Source organism: Marmota marmota, unplaced genomic scaffold (genome assembly GCF_001458135.2).
Source record: "Marmota marmota marmota unplaced genomic scaffold, marMar, whole genome shotgun sequence".
Lineage (NCBI taxonomy): Eukaryota > Metazoa > Chordata > Mammalia > Rodentia > Sciuridae > Marmota > Marmota marmota.
The window spans coordinates 3,151,608-3,167,256 of NW_026000130.1; the positions used below are offsets into that span (position 1 = coordinate 3,151,608).

Genomic DNA, 15,649 nt, shown 5'->3' on the forward strand with positions numbered 1-15,649 from the left:
AGAGAATGGGTGATCAATTCAAAAAACAATGTGTTCCTGTTGTGATTTATTTTGTTTTTGTTTCAAGCTGCCTATCCCTAGAAATTTCTCAGGCAAACTGGGAAAAATGGTTGGCTAAAGGTTTGAAGTTGTTCGCCTCCGAGGAAGAGATGGCAGCTGATGGCCCCTGAGGTCTCTGCCACTGTCCCCAGCACTCACTTCCTTGAACTCTGTGAGCCAAAGCCTCTGTCCACCCGGGGACCCCAAACCCTGGTGTCGGGAGGCTGTGGGGCAGGGTGCTGCCCTCCCATGTACCTGTCCTTGTCATGCAGCGAGAGCCTCTCGAAGTGCAAGTGCAGCTTCTGGCCCTCGGGGGCCTCGATGGTCCACACGCAGAACTGGCTTCCGTTGGCGTTGGCAGGGTGACTGGGGGAGAGGACGCGGCCGATGGTGGCGTTGTGCACGGCTCCTCCGCAGGGGGCTGGTCCAGCGTGGGCGGGCAGAGAGCAGAGAGAGCGAGGCCATGGGTGTCCCTCCTCCCAGTCCCACCCTTACCCCTCAGCCTGGGTGGAGCACGGGAGACCCCGGGGAGGAGTTGGGGTGCCTGTGGGGACGCTTGGAAGAGTCTTGTCCTCCAGGAGGCTTCATCCTGTTGGATGGACCCCACTCCACACCCGGACCCCCGACATGAGTGTGTCATGGGAGGGAATGACTGGGATCTGGGCTCTCTTCCACGGAGCTGGCTGTGCCCCGACTTTTAATTATACAATGTTCATCCAGCGGGTGCGGTGGCCCACGCCTGCCATCCCAGTGGCTGGGGAGGCTGAGGCAGGAGGATGGCGAGTTCAAGGCCAGCTTCAGCAAAAGGGAGACGCTAAGCAGCTCAGTGAGACCCTGTCTCTAAATAAAACACAGAATAGGGCTGGGGGTGGGGCTCGGGGTGGAGGGTACCCCTCCCTCTCCCGAAAAACATAAACAAAAACAACAAAAACCCCAACAAATCCACCACCAACCACAAAAAATGAAATAAATGTTAATGGAGAAGGACACAAAAAGTTCACCAGATAAGACATCCAGCTCAGTAACTCAGGACGCACAACAACACCCAGGCTCACTAATAATAACAGGATGCAGTCTAAACTCTGGGATCCACCTAATTGGTCAAGATAAAAACCCAGAGATGGTAAAGGTCATGAGAAAGGCCACTCTTATCCTTGACTAGTGAGGATGAAAACGTTAGGACCTTTCAGACGGGCAATGAGGCGGAAAGGTGGGAGAGTGGGTTCAAGTGCTCTGACCTTGGAATTGCTGCTCTGGGAATGGATCCTAAGAAAGGTTTGGAGGTTTGTGCGTGGATTTAAGAAGGAGGGCGCACCTCACCGCTTTGCTTCTCCGAGAAACCAGGACACAACACAGATTCCTCTCACAGGGGTTTGGTGGAATAAATACACTCTCTCTGGGTGGTTATCAAAAGCCGTGTTTTCAAAGAACACTTACAAACATAAGAAAATGCTCACTATTTTTTAAGTGGGGAAAAAAAAAAGGCAAGACAGAAAACATTCTGTCGTGCATATTTCAATGAGCTGTTGGCCAGGATCCGTTGAGACCATGAATATAAAAGTGATTTGCTTCTATCTTCTACACTTTTGAATTTCTTGAACATTTTTTTAGCAGAACCATATATTACTTTTATCATAAAAATGTAATAAAGAAATATTAAAAAGTGATTTGTGCCCTAGAAAGAGGTACACAGCTCTCTCAGTTCACAAATGAGGAGCCATTCTGACTCTTATGCCCAGGAGATGTTGGGGTCTTAGGAAATTGTTTTGTCATGTGCTGCCTGGGGAGCTGTTTCTCCATTCTGCATTTTTGCCTCTGTAAGATGTGGGTTTCAGCAGGGAGTGGTGGCCCACACCTGTCATTCCAGCAGCTCAGGAGGCTGAGGCAGGAGGATCACGAGTTCAAAGGCAGCCTCAGCAAGGGTGAAGCCCTAAGCAGCTCAGTGAGCCCCTGTCTCTAAATAAAACACAAAATAGGGCTGGGGGTGGGGCTCAGGGGTCGAGGGCCCCTGGGTTCAATCCATCATCATTATTATTTTGGCTTTTCTTGAACACTGGCACCCGGATGAGTTCACGGTGTGTAGCATGTGCTCAGTAAATATTGAATAAACAGCAACCATTCCTTTTGTAAAAGAGGAAAAAGAAGTCCAGAGGTGGTAAGCCACTAGCCCAAGGACACAAGGCTAGGAAAGTGGAGTAGATGGGACTCAGACTCATGATGCTTGACTCTGGAATCTGTTACTGCAGCTACTCCTCCATCCCGTTTCTAATTCATGGTGATATTCTACAGATCTCAGGGTGCACGGAGTATATTGGGCACTTTGTAAATGTTTGTTGATTGAGAAATTAATCTTTCTTTTTTTCATTATGGACATATAGCAAATGCTCATTGAGTATTTGTTGAATGAGTATGTGACTGAATAGGCTTTTTTTGGTGGTGGTGGGGATGTCCCAGGGATTGAACACAGGAGTGCTTAACTACTGAGCCACATCCTCAGCCCTTCTTTATTTTTTTATTTTGAGATAAGGTCTCACTAAGTGGCTGAGGGCCTTGCTAAGTTGCTGAGGCTGGCCTTGAGATGGTGATCCTCCTGCCTCAGCCTCCTGAACGGCTGGGATTACAGGTGTGCGCCACTGCACTCAGCTCTGAATACCGTTACAGCAGAAGAGCTGAGTGGGTGGGTAGGTCTCCTCTCTGCTCTGGACTTTGCTGTGATATGCACCAAAGAAGTAACCAGAAAGGTCCACATGTCCTTCAGGACCATGGACAGAGCCCAGTTTGCCTTCCTGTCCCATCCTGGAGAGATTGTCCCCCAGCCTTGGATTCGAGGCCACTTCCCTGCTGTGGAGGGCACTCGAGGCTCTGAACTGGGTCTCCCTGCTGTAATAATGACAATAATCATTCCACCCTCCTCAGAGGACGCAGAGGGAAGTCACTGAGGTGATCTCTATAGATAGGGCTTGGTGCCGTGCCTGGCTCAGAGAAGGTGCCCCAAACCTTGTCAGTGTCACTCCAGTGTGGTTTGGAGACAGAGATGGAGGACACTGTCCCCGGTGGGGGGTGGCGCCATCTGTCCTCTGGGCTGCTTTTCCCGGGACGCCCCTTGGTTCCCCTCTAGCCTTATGAAGCCGACGGATGGCTCTGTTGGCCTTGGATTTGCCGGACACAGCTCCCCATCCATCTTCCTCAGCAAGACTGAGGCTCGATTCCTCTTGCTTTCACACATACATATAAATTAACACGAGAGCATCGGGCACAATAACTGCCCTGTGCTTTGGATTTTCCCTCCTTTGTTTGAAAAAGAGAAACATTCTGCAGGCCTCGGGGACAACACCTCAGCAATTAAATCTCGTAAACATCACCACTCATTTGCTGTTTTGGATTCCACTTGACCGCGAGCGCTCGAATCCTGCCATTTGGTGCCTGGTGTTCACCTCATTCATGGCGCATGGCCTGGCACGTAGTAGGTGCTCAGCCAATAGGGGTCATCTATGCTGCCCCCCCCACCCCCAGGACTCTTGAGGTTCTACAAGGGGTTTTGCCCTCTGCTCTGGACTTTGCTGTGATATGCACCAAAGAAGTTGCCAGAGAGGTCCATTCGTCCTTCAGGACCATGGACAGAGCCCAGCCTGCCCCGCGGGTGCAGGGTCAGTGTGACACAGCTGGTGCTTCCCAAACCATGATGTGCCCACGAGCCACCGAGGGGCGTGTGAAATGCAGATTCTGACTCGGCTGGTTTTGCACGGGGCTCAGACGGTGCATTAAGGACCTTGCTGCGAGGACTGAATGTGTAAAGGGCCCAGCTCAGGCGCGGGGCGCTCCGGCCTCGGCCCACACTTGGAGCCTGTACCTCCGCTCCAGGCCTCCCTCACTGAGGGGCGGAGCGCCACCTGGTGGCCACGGAGGCCCTCGGAGCATCTCTGGCCATCTGTGTGCCACACAGCGGCCAGGGCGCTTCTTCCTGGGCCTGAAGCCACACAGATGTCCGCCACTCGTGCACCCATGTCGCACCCGAGGACCTTGAGCCACGTGGGTGCTGCCCCCTTACCCGACTGGTCTCGTTTTACTTTCTCAGACTCAATAGCTTCCTTCCCCCTCAAGGCCTCTGCACTTGCTGCTTCACTTGCCTGGAGTGACCGTCCCCGTCCCCGGCCTTTAGCCCAGTTCTCTCCCAACACTCCAGATGCTGGTTTGGAGGCATTCCCTGGGACTCCTCCCTGGGACTCCTCCCTGGGACTCCTTCCCCATCCTCACCCCTCACTCCCACCTTCGTGCCTCCTCCCCGCACACCCTTCCTCGTGGCCACCCCTCTTGCCCTGATTTCTGATGTCTCTCTGGTCCCCACTCATCTGCTTGGGTCCATCCGGGGAGTTCATTTCCTGGCACTTGTCACAGTCCCTAAGTAACGTCACCTTTGGTCCCTGCTGGCTCATTCGCACACTGCATTGTGCACTAGGTTGGAGACCCCCAGAGCCAGGGCTGGGGACAGGCTCTCTGAGACGGCCAGGCACTGGGGCGGCATCCTGCACACAGAGATGCTGCTGGAGGTCTGTGGAGTGACCAGCGGATAGGAACGGCTCTGGGCGACAAAGAGCCTCGTGCGTGTGGGATTCCTTCTGAGTCTTGAAGTCTTAGCTGCTGTCTGCAGAGGGCAGGACCCACAGGGTCCACTCCCCTTGGCTGGAGGGTGCCAGGCTGCGGGCAGGCTACCTTCCCCAGCTGCCTGGTGACTTTAGGCAAGTCACTTCACCTCCATGAGACTTATCTTGAAATGGGGGCAGTGTATCCCAGGAGGTGGGATTAACTACAGCCTCTGGCAGGATGCTCAGTGCATATGAGCTCAACTAAAAAGAACAAAATGGCGGCAGTCATGCCCCAAACACAAGCAACAAAGAACAATAGATAAATGAGACGTCATCAAAATTAATAATATATTTTTCCTTCCATCAAATGGCACTATCAAGAAGTGAAAAGACAAACCCACAGAAGAGGAGGAAATATTTGTAAATCCTATGTATTCTAAGGGCTTAGTATCCAGAATATATAAAGAACTCTTAGTATTCAACAAGAAAAAAAACAAATAGTCATTAAACCCTGGGCAAAGGACTGGAGCGGAGGTTTCTTTAAAGAAAATATACATGACCGACAAGTGTACGAGAAGATGCCAGACATCATTAGTTATCAGGGAACTGTGGAAGCCACCACGAGGGCTGCGATGGGCTCAGTGGTACGGCACATGCCTAGCATGCGCGAGGCTCTGGGTTCAATTCCCAGCACAGCAAAACAAGACCAAACAGCACCTTCACACCGGCTATGACCGCTATGACAACAGCATGGGGTATAACAAGAGGAGAAATGGGTGTCCTCGAATATGGCTCTTGGAAATATAAAACCACTGCATGGGAATATTCCATTTTTTGGATAGCTAAGAGAAATGAGAACTATGTCCACGTGAAGACTTGCATACAAATGCTCACAGCAGCCTCATTTACATCAGCAAAAAGTGGAGGCCACTCCAATGCCCATGGTCAGATATGCAAAAGCTGGTAGAACCATGCAATGCATATTATACAGCCATGAAAAGGAACGGAGCTCCCATACCATCTGAAATCTGAAAGAACCTTGCCAATGTCATGGCCAGTGAGAGAAACCGGTCACAGAAATCACATGAGATATGATCCCGTGGACATGAATTTCCACAATGAGCCGATCCGCGGGTTACAGAAAGGAGCCTGGTGGTTGCTAGGGGTTGCGGGGAGGAGACTGGGGAGGAATTTCTCAGGAGTAGAGGGTTTCCGTTTGGATAAAGATGTCCTGGAACTAGACTGTGGTGATGGTGTCACAATATTGTGAATATACTAAATGTTTCTGGTGGTAAATTTGGTGTAGTACAGGTTTTACCCCAGTTAAGAGGTAAGCCCTCAGGGGTGGGTGTACTCTCCTCTGGGTGGCGGCCGGCCCTGAGCTCCTTCTGAGGACCTGGGTTGGAGGGCGTGGCCGGGATGGGCGTGGCTGGGCGGGCCTGACTGGGGCGGGCGGGGCCTACCCGAGTGGGCGGGGCCTACCTGAGCAGACGGGCTCCGGGCTGCTCCAGTGGGGCTTGGAGGCGTTGATGCAGGTCAGTGTCTTGGCGCCCTGCAGCTCATAGCCCAGGTGACAGTGGAAGTGGGCCACCCCGCCTGAGTGCAGGTCCATCACGGTGACGTCCCCGGAGTCGGGCCGGCGGGGGAAGTTGCAGCTAAGCATGAAGGCTGGGGAGAAGGGCAAGGACAGAGGCCGTCACCCCATCCCGCCAAGGGGGTGACCAGGACGCAACCCACATCCCAGGGGCCCATTTGTACTGAGGACAAATGACCAGGCCCTGGGGACGCGGGAGGGGGTTGTGACTCTCACTGATTGCGGGGTACAGAAGTTCCCCGAGTAGCACTGTCTCGGGGCTCAAAACTCCCCGCTCCGCCTAGCTAGTGACAGCAGCTTTGGGGTTAAAAACAACTCCCTGGCCTCATTGAGTCTCTCTCTCACACACAGGAGGGCAGGTGCCGCCTGTGCACCTCCCTGTGCTGGTTCAGATGTTAAATGGAGATGCCTGTCCTCCCAGCTGCTGGGGAGGCTGAGGCAGGAGGATCACAAGTTCAGAGCCATCCTCAGCCACAGCGAGGCCCTAAGCAGCTCAGTGAGACCCTGTCTCTAAATAAAATGCAAACTAGGGCTGAGGATGGGGCTCAGTGGTCGAGGGCCCCTGAGTTCAATCCCTGGTACCCCCCAAAAAATAAAAATAAAAAAATAGAAAAAGCCCCTGGCTGGGGAGCCAGAGCCCCTGGGGGAACACATGTGTGGTCCCCGTCCTTACTCTCTCACTTGGAACCCCGTGGCCCTGAGACTCATCTCCCTGACCTTCCTGTTCTTCATCTTCCTGGGGGAGGTGCTGATGGTGACCCCCTCACGGGAGTGTCAAGATGAAACGAGATCATGCTGGGGGGGGGCAGCCGAGCACAGGGCTGGCGCACAGTAGGCTTTCAGGTGGTGGGGCGCTGGTGGGGCCTGAGCCATGGGCAGCGCCTGATGTCCAGGTCATGCTGACCCCACTCCTAGATGGCGGTTGGGCATAGAACACCTGTCTTCACTCCCAGTGTGTCTGGGGGAGGAAGTTCAAGTTCATGTTTCAACGAGTTATTTTCTCTCTTGTTTTGGGTCCATGACAACAGTACAGGGTGGTCTCTGTATCAACAGGTGTGAGGAGGTGAACCCCTCTGTCTATGGCCCTCCCCCTGGTCCAGAACCCTCTAGGGAAAAGTCAGAAGTGATTTGTTCTTCCAGCGGTCTGGTCCATCAGATATACATGGACATGGTCCCCCAAATCCAGATGTGCGGCCAAGGGCTTCACTGTCCAGGTGGGTATGTTGGTGACTGGCAAATATCCAAGGAGGGGCTCTTAGTTAAGGGAAGGGACATTTGACATCATGGAGCAGCCAGGAGGTGAGAAAATGGGGGGGGGAGAAGGGAGGAAGGAGAGAGGGAGAGAGGACGAGGCGAGAGGGAGAGAATCAGGCAGGAAGCAAGTGGGGGAGACCTGGAGACAGAGGGCTGCTGGGGCCACAGGCTCTTCTTCGGGAGTCCAAGGGAGCCTCAGAGGGGACCCAGGGCCATGGACTTGAACAGGGGAGTGGCAGCTTATTTTCATCAGCCCCTAGCTGGTCTCCGGGACACCTGTCCCTCACGGCTGCAGGCAGCACGGGGTTGGCTTATTAGCGGAGCCTGCGAGTCTGTCATAAGAGCAGCACGGATCATTTTATAGCATAATGTATATCTTGACACATTTCTCTGAAATTGCAGTCATTATCAGAAACATTGGGGGATATTATCTAATGCAGGGATACAGAAGCTCGCGGATTATGGCAATATTTTGACAACTGTGACTCAACGGGACTGGCTCCTTTGGGGACCGCAGGCTCCCGTTGCTGCTGGAGACACTATCCCGAGAAGGGTTGTCACCTAATCAACCTCCCGAAGGCTCCCTGGCACAGAAGAAGTTTCGACTCAGTGGGCCAGAGGGACACGGAGGTGGGCGCCCCGTCTGGTGGCCTGGCCTGGCGTACCCTGGTAGTGCAGCTGGAAGGTCCCGAGCCCGCCGTCCTGGAAGGTCCGGAAGTAGACGGAGATGGTGTTGGTGGGGCTTCGGATCACCTGCCCCTCCACCAGGAGCGTCTGGTTGGCCAGGACGGTCAGGGTGGAGCCGTCCACGCCGCGGATGGACAGCAGCTCCCCCTCAGACAGGTTCACGCTCTTCACCTGGGGACGGTAGGGACAGGCAGACAGAAACGCTGAGCCTTGTTTGACAGGGCCCTCCCAGGCTGCGAGGACATCAGTGTGGCACCCCAGCTGGCCCAGACACGGCCAATGTGGTACCTCCACCAGCCCCTGGTCAATGGGACCCCCAGGCCCCAAGCCCCAGCCCACAGGAGCCTGGAGCTGTCTGTCCTCTCAGTTCCCCAAAGACCAAGGGGACAGGGTAAAACCAAGCTGGAGGGAAGAGGCCGTGCAAGGGTCCTGTGGTCTGAGGGGCACCCATGGCTGTCCTTGCCAGAGGCTCCTGGGTGCTGGTGGGTTGGATAGACTCTCCTGGAGCTGGTGGGCTGGAGGCAGGGGTCTGGCCAACTTGTGCTTGAGGCCCACTCTCCAGGAGATAGGAGAGGACATCTCACCAGTGTCAACTCCGAGAGGGTGTGGATTCTTCATGCTGCTCAGGGACCCCCCCCCCCCCCCCCCCCCATGCCTGGAATAGTGCCTGGTTCTAGTAGGTGCTCAATAAACACTTAGGGGTGATCGAGCACATTCTCCTGCTCTGTGTGAATTGGCAGATGAGGGCTGAGGTCTCGTTTCTAGGGTATCCCCAGGCCCCTGCACATGTCCTCCTAACTGGTGGCTCTGTCTGCAAGGCCACCAACCTCTTCCAAAGAACCGTGTTCTTGCTTGGTCTTTCCCACTTTCTAGGATTGGACGAGAGAGAAGGGAGATACTGCAGTGGTTTCACAGTGAGGATGAACAGAGTGTGTGCGTGTGCATGTGATTCACACTGCCTGGCCTAAGACTGAGGCCTTCAGAGCAGGGCTGGGGACAGAGCCCCTCTGCCCTTTGTCTAAGCGGAGCAGTCTCTCCCACGAGCCCTTCCTTCTTCAGGCCAGGCATTCTCCTCTTTCACGGACTCCTACTCATTCATCAAAGCCCCACCAACATTGCCCTCACCTTTGAGACCTTCTCTGAGGCCCAAGGAGCATGCCCAGTGCTCCACTATCCTCTACAGCACCCCCCCAACTCACCCAGGGGTGTCTTGTGTGTTTCTGTTATGACCTTGAACTCTTTTAGGTCAGGCACTGAGTCTGTCTGTGTGCTACCAGTCCCCCGTGTTGGCCACTCTGCCTGGTGTCACGGAATGAGGAGTCCTACTGTGTGCACACTGTATTAGATACACAGTGGGTCACTTTGAGATACGGAGGAGAGGGCTCAGTAAGCCCCGGGTCAGACGGACTGAAAGTTTTCTCCAGTTTGTTTTAATTCCACGGATATCGAGTAACCACCCACGACGGACCCCTGAGAACGCTCCACTCTGGGGGCCACAAAGACCCCTGGTTAGGAGGGGCTTAGCTTCTGCCCATCCCGTACAGGTCCAAACGCCTCCCTAGAGTCTCGTTCTGGTGAGGACATCCAAAGACCCCAGCTCAGAAATGGTTCTGTAATTAATTAATTAATGATGGTACCAGGGATTGATCTCAGGGGGCACTGGACCACTGAGCCCCATCCCCAGCCCTATTCTGTATTTTATTTAGAGACAGGGACTCGCTGAGTTGCTTAGCATCTCTCCTTTGCTGAGGCTGGCTTTGAACTCAGGATCCTCCTGCCTCAGCCTCCCCAGCCACTGGGATGACAGGCATGTGCCACTGCACCTGGCTCTTTATTGTCCTTATCGATGGCTTTTTATGGTCTATTAGAAAAAGGAACGCATCCAAAATCCTAACCTTGGCCCCAAAAGGTCAAGGCCACAGGATGTGGGACCCTTTTTCTGACCCCACTTTCTTCCTTTCCTCTGTGGGACCGTTTGCTGGATAGCACCCCACCCCCAGGCCTGCCTCCAGGGTTCATTCTGCAAGGATTTCAAAAGATGGGGCGACCTCCCAGGAAGGCTGGAGCCAGGTGCTGGTGTGCTGAGGGCATAGGGCAACGCGTCCTGAGCATCGTGTCCTGTGTCTGGGGGCTCTGGCCAAGTGCTCTCTGCTCTCTCTGGATTGCTGTGTTTAGTCCTCCTTCAAACTAGTCACAGTACTTCTATTTTACGGAAGGGGAAGTTGAGGTTCAGAGAGGTGAAGATCTTTGCCCAGGGCTGCACAGCTTTGATGGAGCTGAGACTTAGCACATGGATGTGTGAGCTCTGTGCTTTTCTTTTCATTCACAGAGAAATGTTTAAGAATCCAATGAACCAGGTGGGCTTCCCCGTGGGTGTGTGTTGATCAGCAGGATACCAAGGGCCTCCCTCCTGGGGAAAAACCGCCCCCCCCCATGTTCCAGGGTTCCATGATACTCCAGGGGCTCTCAGTTAGGGACCCCTACTCACTTGACAAAACCCAGCTCAAATAGCCCTGGTTGGAGAGAAAGAGAACCGAGCTGCTCAGGTGACAGCAGGAGGCCTGGCGGAGACAACCCTCCCGGGAAGTCCTGCGGGAGGAGGCGGCGGCAGGTGCCCGGCCCACTTACCTGGAGCTCCACCCCGTAGCCGGTGTAGACGGTCACGTTGTAGGTGCACTCGAGGAAGCTGTTGAAGGGCAGTGGTGGGTAGTCGCTGGAGTCGATGTAGCCCTCGGGGTTGGAGAAGCTCAGGCTGCAGAGGGCTGAGGGGAGCATTGGATCAGGGCACGGGGCCACACATGGAGGCTCAAAGCCCACGGCAGGCTGTGTGTGTGTGTGGGGGGCTTCTAGGGGAAACCGCGTTTTCGTTCCTCCGGCTGCTGTTGACTCCTTAGCTCTAGAACGGATGTGATCATCAAAGTGGCAATAAAATACCCAAACCAAGCCACTAAGTGCTGCTGGATGCCTTTCTAACCAGCCTGCAGGGCTGACCCACTTATCCCCATAGTATCCTCAGATCCATTTTAGAACCAGGTCAAGGAAAGCTCAGAGAGGTTTGCTGGGTGGCCAAGCTCACACAGCAAACACGAGTCAGACCCAGAGCTTACACTCTTCAAGGAGACCCCACCTTGCTGGGCTGTTGGGGGCCCCTCTCCCACAGGTGAAGGACTCAGTGCAGAAGTCCCCCGTCTAGAGGAACACATGCAGAGCCGCCCCTGGACATTACCAGAGGTTTGCTCTGGAACTTCCTCAGATATCAAAGTCTGTGCATTCACGAGTCCCTTAGGAGAAAGGATGCCCTATTTTCAGAAGAACCTGTGACCCTTTACCTACTTCATTCAGATTATTACATATTCGTGTCATTATTTATAATCCTGGCTACCCTCTGAATGCTGGGCAAATAGTCATCCTAGGGCATGGATTAGGGATAAGGATGGGAAAGAGTTTGTACATGATTAGTGCAGGTGCAAATTTTCTCTCTTTCTCTTTTTGAACCTGGGATTGAACCCAGGGTCACTTAACCATGAGCCCCATCCCCAGCGCTTTTAATACTTTATTTAGAGACAGGATCTCACTGAGTTGCTTAGGTCCTGGCTGTGGCAAGGCTGGCTTTGAACTCCCGATCCTCCTGCCTCAGCCTCCCGAGCTGCTGGGATGACAGACAAGTGCCACCACGCCCCACAGATACAGAGGACAACGTCGTGATGAAAAGAAATGTCCCTGGGGCTTCTGGGGACGTGGCTCAAGGTGGGGGCTCGCCTAGCACATGGAGGCCCTGGGTTCAGAGCTCAGCTCTGCAAAAAGTGGGGTGGGGGCCTCGGGAAAGGCCAGAAGGCCCCCTCTGCCCGCCAGCGTCGCTCCCTCGGAGCCGGGCTGAGTACCTGGCGCCTGCTCGGTGGTGATGACCGTGGTGGTGACGATGGTGGACGTGGTGGTCTCCTGGCTGTCCTCGGAGGCCGAGCCTGTCAGCTCGTTGTCGCCTTTGTCCATCAGGGTCACGGTGCTGGCGTCGTCGGGGGTGGCCTCGTGGGCGTCCTGGGGCGCAGCGGGCTCCTGGGGGCCGGGCCCCTGCGGGAGCGTGTGCGCCACCCAGGGTTGCGAGGTGAAGGGTGCCAGCTGCGGCGGCGCGGGCGTGGTGGGGACCGTCCCCTCCTCCCGCTCCGGCCAGCCGTGCACCTCCGAGGACGGGTTCGGAGGCCACCACAGGGTCCAGGTCCCCCGGGGGACGGGGCTCCTCAGTGGTGGAGGAGAGGAGGGCCGGGCGCGCGCGCGGGACCCTGAGCTTGGGACCGCCGCTGCTGAAGTGGCCGGTGGCCACAGGTGCCCCTGCCTGATGGCCGGCGGCTTCCTCCGGGGCGGGACCCTGTGCTCGGGGCCGGTCTCCTCTGGAAGCAGCGGCGACAGAGCCGGGGGCTGGGGATGCGCCGAGGGTCCTGTTCCTTCCAGCTCCGGCCCCCCGAGCTCCTCCCCCGACTGCGCGGGGGTCGCAGGGACCATCGTCACCCCTTCCTCGGGGCTCTCTTTGCTCAGGCTGCCGCTGTCCAGCGCGTCGGAGGGCAGCAGGTAAGGATCGGAAGGACCGAAGGCGCCCTCTGGTCCCACATCTTGGGAAGAGAAGAAAAGACACCTGTCAGCTTGGGTCTGCAGGGGTAGAGGGTCCCCAAGGCTTGCAGGCTGCCCTTTAGGTCCTCCCCTCCCAGTCCCCATCCCTCCTCTGCTCCCTTCCTGTCCTCCCTTTTCCTGAAAGATTTGGGGTGGCTCATGCTGGGACCCAGTTAAGCATCAGGACTGTAGGAACCAAGGCCACAAGTGTCAAGGTCTAGTTGGGTATGCGCTAGATGGCCGGCAGTGGTGGACAGGAAAGTAGAGACAATCATATTTCTAAGCAGTAACAATTAGAGAGCGAGAAGTTTGTGTGCTAACAGGACAGAGAGGACAGGGTCTTCACACAGTCTGCCATATACGGTTGCACATGTTGTCCATCACAGAAGGACACCTAAGAGGAGGATATGTGAAGACCCATGAAGGCCCAATGTGAAAGAGGACTTGGAAGGGAGCTGGAGGCACAGGTGGAGGGAGATTAGGGACAGCCCTGGTTATGTAGGGAGGCAGGGGCCAGGACTTTGTGGGTCTTCTTGCTGTGCCACGCTTGTGACTCATTTTATCTCTTTATTTTTTTAAATATAGCTTTTAGTTGTTGACGGACCTTTATTTTATTCATTTATTTGTATATGGTGCTGAGAATCGAACCCAGTGCCTCACACATGCGAGGCAAGCACTCTACCACTGAGCCCCAGCCCCAGCCCTCATGTTTATCTTGAAAGTAAAACCATCTACAGATGCTCCTCCAACTCTGCTGCCTGACACCATTGCAAATTGAAAACACCGTAAATTGAAAACGTGCTGGGGACATCTGACCTACCCAGGGTCGGGATGGTCCAAACTGTCCATTAGGTGGCGCCCCAGAGCTGCGGCCCCGCCCCCGCCCAACCTCACAGGGGAAGATGTACCATATGCTGCCTGTCTGGAAAAAGACCCAGATTCCAAATCTGAGGCACAGTTTCTACTGAAGGCATATTGCTTGTATGGCATCATAGAGTCAAAAAGTCCTGAGGGAGCTGAGCCTGGTGGCCCACTCCTGTCATCGCAGAGGCTCTGGAGGCTGAGGCAGGAGGATCACGAGTTCAAAGACAGCCTCAGCCACAGCGAGGCCCTAAGCAACTCAGTGAGACCCTGTCTCTAAATAAAATACAGAACAGGGCTGGGGGTGGGGCTCAGTGGTTGAGTGTCCCCGAGTTCAATCCCTGGTACACTCCCTCCCCCAAAATTAAAATTCCTAAGGGAACTTGGGGACTCGGAGAACCACTGAGAGATAATTTTTAAAGGGCCTTCCTGGCCTGAATCCTGCTTGAAAAGAGCTTCGTGGACCCTCCTCGGCCCAGCTCTTCCAGGTGCCGGTCAGTGGCTTCCTCTCTGTGAGCCTCAGTTGTCCTGCCTGTCAAATGGGGCTGCTGTCCCCGGGCTTCCCTCAGCACCCGGGACAGCGCCTCTCTCACAGGTGGGCTCTGTCACGGCCAGCCACTGTCACCATTCCTCCTGTCCCCGGTCAGGACGTGAGGATCTCCAGATGGAGAGAAATGACATCGTGGGACAGAGGCGGGGCTGGAGAGCCATCCTCCTGGGTTTCCTGCAGAGAGGCGCTCGGTCAGCGCCGTCCCCGCTCTGGGGGCCCTCAGGGATGTCATCTGGATGCGTCTGAGCAGCCGGTGGGAAGGTTCACTTGCTCTCATGGAGTTGGCCTCGGAGGCTGGATCCACAGACGGCGAAGGTTTGCAACCGGCAGCCGCAAATGTCCCTGTTGGGGGGAGCATGGCTCAGCAGCCGGCGTTCCCTCCAGGATGACAGCCGGCAGAGGAGAGGGCGTGCAGGGGACAGCGGGGCAGGCCAAGGTCGTGAGGGGCCACGCGGGCTTCCTGGGACTGGCCTGGGGGTCGGGTCCCCCGGCCGCAGGAGCCTGGGCGAGCCGGTGACCTTCCCCAGGCCCCGCACCTTCTGGGGTAGAATCGGGATTTTCCAACTCGACTCGGAGGATTGGATGGGATGCGAGTTTGTTCCAAAAGCGGTGGCTTTTACCAAAGGATTAATGGTGACAGTCTCTATAGACTGTGCAGTGAGGAGAGGGTGACCAGACAGAGCTGGTGGAGGTGGCGGGTTGGGACATCCAGCTCTGGGGCCCAGCTGTGGTTGATACCAACAGCTTGGGTACAGCCAGGCTCAGGGGTCCCCAGGGGTCATCCTGTCTGGGCCACCACTCACCAGCACAGATGCTCCTGGGTCTCTCTAAGTGTCAAATATGCAGCCTGATGAGCGTGACAGAAGGGCCCATGTAGCTGTGACATTGTTTTTGGAACAAACAAGCAATTGACAATTATTTTTAGAGCCCTTGTTAACCCTGCTAGGCTGGGCGAAGTCCCCAGCCGGCTGATGGGCTCTGTTTGGTCATGTGGTCGGCTTCCCAGACTCTGCCCTCCGTCACCAGGGGGCAGGAGGAGACGAGGGAGGGAGACCATCAGCAGAGTAAGTCTTGTCATCTGCACATACGAACCCACAAAGAGCAGGACACCGCACCTGCCATGGCAATCGTGATGTTTGAAACACTGTACTGTGCTGGCTGGGTGCCAGGAATGCACAACTGCGTCACACCCATTACCTCATTCAGTTCTTTCTCAACCTTGCAAGGGAGAAATTATCACTCCTGTTTTACAGACGAGGCTTTGGGATCCTAAGTAAATGTTTTTTTTTTTTTATTTTGGTACCAGGGATTGAACTCAGGGGCCCTCGACCACTGAGCCCCACCCCAGCCCTATTCTGTGTTTTATTTAGAGACAGGGTCTCACTGAGCTGTTCAGGGCCTCGCTGAGTTGCCGAGGCTGGCTTTGAATTCGTGATCCTCCTGCCTCAGCCTCCCGAGCTGCTGGGAGCAGGTGTGCAC

General features: G+C 55.2%; 1 protein-coding gene across 1 annotated transcript in view; it reads right to left on the reverse strand.

Moving 5' to 3' along the window:
- The window catches only part of Sez6l (seizure related 6 homolog like), a 60,334-nt gene extending 44,970 nt beyond the window's left edge, over positions 1-15,364 (reverse strand). Inside the window, 8 exon segments of the mRNA XM_048784885.1 lie at positions 295-460; positions 6,105-6,290; positions 8,136-8,328; positions 10,786-10,919; positions 12,039-12,345; positions 12,347-12,414; positions 12,417-12,761; positions 15,286-15,364. Coding sequence (XP_048640842.1) covers positions 295-460; positions 6,105-6,290; positions 8,136-8,328; positions 10,786-10,919; positions 12,039-12,345; positions 12,347-12,414; positions 12,417-12,761; positions 15,286-15,364 — 1,478 coding nt within the window.
- Between the last annotated feature and the right edge of the window lie 285 nt (positions 15,365-15,649).